This window comes from Antrostomus carolinensis, unplaced genomic scaffold (assembly GCF_000700745.2).
Source record: "Antrostomus carolinensis isolate BGI_N321 unplaced genomic scaffold, ASM70074v2 scaffold48543, whole genome shotgun sequence".
NCBI lineage: Eukaryota > Metazoa > Chordata > Aves > Caprimulgiformes > Caprimulgidae > Antrostomus > Antrostomus carolinensis.
The window spans coordinates 1-6,103 of NW_010308198.1; the positions used below are offsets into that span (position 1 = coordinate 1).

Here is a 6,103-nt window from a genome sequence, read left to right on the forward strand (position 1 = left end):
AATAATATTTTTTATTATTATAAGTTAAGACCCAACTCCTGTTCTGTGAGGGGTAGAGTCAGGATTGGAGGTGGCTGGTGCCAGACCCCATGGCTCAGCCTGCTCGTCTGAAGTGGGAGAAGATGAGCTCTGGTTTATTAAGTTGCTCCTAACGCTGATATCTCCCTTTTCTGTACCATGAAGAGAAAACAGCACATCCCCATCCCTGGAGGGACTGAAGAGTCGTGTAGATACAGTGCTGAGGGACATGGGTTAGTCATAGGGGATTTGGCAGCGTTGGGTTCATGATTTAATTTGCCCAACAGCCCCCAGAGGCTGGTGGTGAGAAGTCCCATCCCTGACCTTTATTTCCTAAATAACACTGACTTAGATTTTAATTTCTCCTTTGTATAAAAGCAATGTATGTTTGGATGCAATTAGTGGTGTTGGGATGGCTGGGAGCAGAAGGTGGCTCCTGCAGAAGTGTGGCCGGGATGCTCCGATCTCCTGCCGAGAGATGGGAGCAGCAATTGTCCAAACTGACCTGATGGATTCTCATTTTCCTTAGAAATCCCATAGAAAATGATCCGGTGGCCTCTCTCCTCCCCTACAACCCACAAAGGGTACAGCCTCCAGTTGTGGCCAGGGCAGTTGAGATGGGATGTGAGGAAGAATTTCTTTGCTGAAAGGGTTCTGAGGCATTGGAAGGGGTTGCCCCGGGCAGTGGTGGGAATAACCCACCATTCCAGGGCACTTTCCCAGTTATTCATTATTATAATATTATTTATTATAGTAATATTTATTTCCTAGTTGTTTATTATTATAATATTATTTATTTATTAGTTAAGACCCAACTTATTTTGTCATCGCTGCCACCTCCTTATAATACAATGAAAAAAAATTACAATTACTCATTCATTTTTCATCTTTTTTTCTCTTTCTTTTGGTTTAGACTTAAAAATCCTGGTGGCTAATCCCAGCCCCAGGCTGGCTGTAGCATTATTTGGCTTTCAAATGATGTCTGTAAAAGAAACATCAGCTTTTGATGGATGCTTCTACCAAGAAATGACTTGGTTTGGGTTGAAGGTTTCACAAAAAGTCACTTTTTTACAAGATTTCCACCCAGGTTTTAATTTTGAGTCCCCTCTTCCCTTTGCAACGTGTCACCTTTGAGGTGCAGTTGTGGTTTATTATTTTAGCAGAGTCATGAATCGCTTTTATGCCTAAAATAGTTGGATGCTGGGCTTCAATCCAGACAAATCCCACACAAATCACCTTCAGCTGAAAGAAAAAAAACAACCAAAAACCCAACAAAAAAAAAATCATTTAAATCCTTCTAGTCCCAGTTAAGCTAAGCTACTGGTGCCCAGTTAAAATTTCCCTGTGTCCCAGTATGTTATTCCTCCCACTAACCATCTGCCTGATTTTCCAGCTGGTTTTGGCCATGAGGTTGGTTTTGGTTTGGTTTTTTGGGGTTTTTTTTTTTTTGAGGTTTCCTTTTTTTTTTTTTTTTGAGGTTTCCTTTTTTTTTTTGAGGTTTCCCATCACTTTGCTTTAGTGGTTGTGGGACCACAAGAGGTCGGCAAAATTCAGGAGACATAACTTAGGTTCTACCTTCGCTCCGGGACATCCTCACCGGAGCTACCCAGACACCTGATTTCATTCCAGGATAATTATTCCATTAGAAAAAAACACCTCAAACTAATTATGACTGGAAGAAAATCAGGGCAATTTTACAACAGGACACGTGTTGCCGGGGTTTATTGCCGAGCTGTTCTGCTGGCTGCTTTCACATGTGGCAAAGCCGGGGTGTTCGGGGGATTTAAGAGGGATCAGAAGCATTAACCAGGCTCTGCCCGCTCACCCCACTCCCCAGAGACTCTTAATTCCTCCATCCTGGGACAAAAGGTCCTGAGCTTGGGAATTGGATGTAGGACGTAGAGCCTGGCTGTGCTGTGGTGGTTGGTGCCGTGCCCATGGTGGCACCCCAAGGAAAAACTCAAACCATTAACCAAATTCCCCCCCTTTTTTGATGGTTTGCAGGTGGGATTGGAGCCCTGAGCGCTGCCTTCAGCCACGCACAGTGATGGTCTTACCATGAAAAGGTGCTGTGAGGGCGTTGGGCTGCCATGCCTGTTTAAGGTCAGTGCCATCCTCACCCTTCTTGTCCTCTCCAAACAGGGTTGTCCCCACTTTTCTCAAAGGCTGGGAGCAGGAATTGGGTCCCCATCCTGCAAAGCGCTGGTCACGGGCAGCACTGGATCAGCTGGTGGATTTAACTGGGGGGAGCAGGTAGGCACTGGGAGGATGGGCTGGAGCTCACCAGCTTTGCACTGTGTTGGTGAAATGGATTTACTTTGGTTTTAGAGCAGGGCAGGAGGTGGCTCTGAGGTATTCTGGGCTTCTCAAGTACCTGCAGAGCCCAATCCAGGGGGAAACAGCATCTGGGTGATGGAGCAAAAATCAACCTGCAAAATGATCCTATGGGGAAGAGCCAACCTTGTCCTGGCAGCACGAGGGGTCTGCAGGGACACAAACCCATTCTCAGAGTGGGACATGAGCCAGTTGGGGAGTAACCCCCCCAACCAAGGACCCTCCCTGTACAAAACACCCCGAAGCACAGTCTGTCCCCGTGTCCCTTGGGAGGACGCGTGCGGTGCAGTGGTGGCTCGGCACAGTGACCGCCTTGACTGCAGGAGCAGGATTAGCGGTGACAAAATGATCTCTTTATAGACAGGATAAACGCCTTAGGGCCGGGGCTGAGGTCTGTCAGACAGGGATTAGCCCCCCACAAGCCCAGCTGGGCTAATAAGCTGCCTGGGGTTAAGGCAGCCAAGGAGCATCTTGGCTTTTGGTAGCTCTGTGGTGCTGGCAGCTTCTTGCTGCTGTGGTTGCCACCAGCATCGTTGTCCCAAGGCTGAAGCAAAGCACCTTGAACTAACACTTGGGTGTTATCTTTCCACCTCACAGGGTGTTGGTATGGCCAGCCCCCGGCCTCCCAAATACCTCCTCGTCTTTGATTTTGATGAGACCATCATCAATGAGAACAGCGATGACTCCATCGTCCGGGCAGCGCCGGGGCAGGTGCTTCCAGAGCACATCAGACAGACCTTCCGCGAGGGATTCTACAACGAGTACATGCAGCGTGTCCTGGCGTACATGGGGGACCAGGGGGTCAAGATGGGGGACTTCAAGACTGTCTATGAGAACATCCCTTTGTCCCCTGGCATGCCGGATCTCTTCCAGTTCCTCTCCAAGAACCACGAGCTCTTTGAGATCATCCTCATCTCAGATGCCAACATGTTTGGCATCGAAAGCAATCTGAGGGCAGCTGGTTTCTACTCCCTCTTCCGCAAGATCTTCAGCAACCCGTCCGGCTTTGACAAGAGGGGGTACTTCACCTTGGGGCCCTACCACAGCCACAAGTGCCTTGACTGCCCGGCCAACATGTGCAAACGCAAGATCCTAACGGAGTACCTGGCCGAGAGAGCCCAGGAGGAGGTGGAGTTTGAAAGGGTCTTCTACGTGGGAGATGGTGCCAATGACTTCTGCCCTTCTGTGACTTTGACTTCAGCTGATGTGGCATTCCCACGGAAGGGCTACCCCATGCACAGGATGACCCAAGAGATGGAGAAGAAGCAACCTGGAGCTTTCCAGGCCACTGTCGTCCCCTGGGAATCAGCTGTGGAAGTTGCCCGTTATCTCCAGGAGGTCCTCAAGAAGAAGTGTTGAGGATGGCTTGGAAGAGACTAGCTTACTCTAAGCAGCTGGGAAAGGAGAAGCTTGGGGGGGGTCACGTCCTGTACCCCAGCTCATTGGCACTACTCGCTCAGCCCCAACCCCTGGGTCGCTTTCCTGCCTCTCCTCTCCAAGCTCCTTTCTTCCTGATGATCAAAGCACTTTCTCTAGGTCCCCCCTTCTCCTTCCCCTGCCACGTTGAGATGAAGCCTTCTCTCTGCAGCTCGGACATCTGCCCAGCGTGGGTGTTTGGCAACACTAATGGCAACTCATTTTTATTTTGTTTGTTTTGTGGTTTTTTTTTCCCTTTCCCTTTGATTTCACAAGAGCAATTCCTAAAAGACCAGACGCCGGCTCCTCACGGGCTGAACCCTACACATGCTTCCTCCTACCTTCATCCTCCTCTACCTGCCAACCTCACCAGGAGCTGCATGTTGTTGCCTTGAACCTGATGCTTGAAGGCTCCTTCCCTCTTTGGGAGGCCACTGGAAATTTAATCCAGAAAATTCCTGCTTGCCTGGGCTCCCCATCTTGCCCTCCACACCCCACCTTGGGCAGCTGCTGAGCCTTGCGATGGAGTTAGTTGTCCCTTGAGACTTTCATCTCTGAAAAAAACCATCATGTGAGGGACAGGAAACCTTTTAGAACAGTGGTACCTTGGGGGGGAAAAAAAAACCTCCTTCAGTGCCCACCCCCACCCACTTGCCCAGGACATGGGCACAGCGACCACATCTCGCTGCAGGGAGGAGGACCTGCCCTTGCCTTCCACTTCCATCCTCTGCTGCTGCTTCCAGGGCAAAATGTCCCAGCGTGTCCCCAGGATGGAGAGGTTCCTCTTCACCCCAAGCCATGACTGGTCATCTCCTGGTGTTTGCTGGATCACATCAACTCCCCTTTTATCCTGGGGAGGGGGTGGGATTTCCCTCCTGACCTGCTCAAGAGGTGCTGAACCTCCCCTGGGAGGTCTGGTGCTGTGGCACTTCTCCTGGGTCCCCAGGAACCAAACCCCCACCCTCCCCGTGTCCCTCTGCCCCACTGCAGTATTAATTACCCCTTCTAATTGCACTCTGCAGGTGGGACCTACAATATTGGCTGCTCTCTGGTGTTGGCTTCTTCTGGATTTATCCACAGCCTTACCGGCCCCTGAGGGTGGCTCATAACTTCTCCAAAGCCTAGAAACCCTTGACAGCAAACCTGAGCAGTAAGGAAATAACCAAAGCAGCCCTGAATTGTTCCTCCTCTAGTTCATTTCCCCTTCTTCCTCTTTGTTCTTCCTCTTCTGGACCCTGGTCAACTGTGTGGAACTTAAAGCCATGGAATTAAAGAAAAAAAATACATCTCTATGTATATAGATAGATATCTATATATTGCAGAAACACGAGCTGGTTGTATCCAGGAGATAAACCTGGGTGTGAAACGGCTCTTTGAGTTGCTCCAATGTGTTGTTTCTCCTCCTTGGGCTGGTGAAAGCGGTGGGATGGTGATGGAGCAGGAGCAGCAGAGCGGGGCCAAGCTACAAGGGGACCCTGTGGGGACAGGATTGGGCACTGACTCCTCCCTCCCTCTGTGCCTTAGGCTGATGGGGACAGCAGGCAGGTTCCTTGGGGACATGGCTGGGTGCATCCCTGGAGATGTTCAACCTCATCTCCTGATTCTGTGCTTGGGGTCCTGTGCTGCCCTCACTCTTCCCATGGGGCTGGGAGCATCACTGGGTCAGACCTTTGTGTTTCCCCACATGAAACCTTCCCAGCACCAACCAGTGCTGGTAAAATTAATCAAATAAAATAAAATAAAGAGAATGAGGATGGGAGAGAGACCAGGCAGGGGCTGCTCTGGGTGCTGGAGGTTCCAGTGGTGGTACCCAGTTTGGTTGCCCACACAAGGGCTGAGCTGTGTCAATCCTCAGCTGTACAAAGCCAACATTCCAAAAGGCAAAGCAGGAGCTGGAGCAGGATGCGGCCGAGCTGGGTGGATGATCTGGGGTTTGGGGGATACAGGGGAAGGGGGTGGGGATGCCCACCCTGGGTGCTCAGAAAGGCTCCACGTAATTGCCAGGGAAGAAACCGGCGTCATCGCCCGTGACACCCTCGCACCAGCCGTCCGAGTAGCGTCGCGTGACAAAGAGGAGGGTGCCAGGCTGGAAGGAGAGCTCATTGTCCTTCTGTCGTGTGTAGGGGTAGAGGGCCACCACTGTGAGAGGAGAGAGGGGTCATGGAACCTGGCAAGGCCACCACAGGGGACAAGGGTGACAGGGGGACATGAGCAGATGGTGGCATCACTCGCCAGCCCAGCCCAGCCCAGTGCAGGGGCAGAATTGGACCCTTGGAGCTGTGGTTGTGGGCAGGGGCTCAACCAAAAGCACCAGAGATCTGGGAGCATCAGGTGG

The 6,103-nt window shown here is 51.0% G+C and overlaps 1 protein-coding gene across 1 annotated transcript; it reads left to right on the top strand.

Moving 5' to 3' along the window:
- Window positions 1–2,031: 2,031 nt before the first annotated feature.
- PHOSPHO1 (phosphoethanolamine/phosphocholine phosphatase 1) lies at window positions 2,032–3,802 on the top strand. Its single transcript, XM_010165685.1, has 2 exons — window positions 2,032–2,121; window positions 2,950–3,802. The coding sequence occupies exons 1-2, from the start codon at window positions 2,077–2,079 to the stop codon at window positions 3,709–3,711; spliced, it is 807 nt and encodes a 268-aa protein (XP_010163987.1). The 5' UTR covers window positions 2,032–2,076; the 3' UTR covers window positions 3,712–3,802.
- The last annotated feature ends 2,301 nt before the right edge of the window (window positions 3,803–6,103 follow it).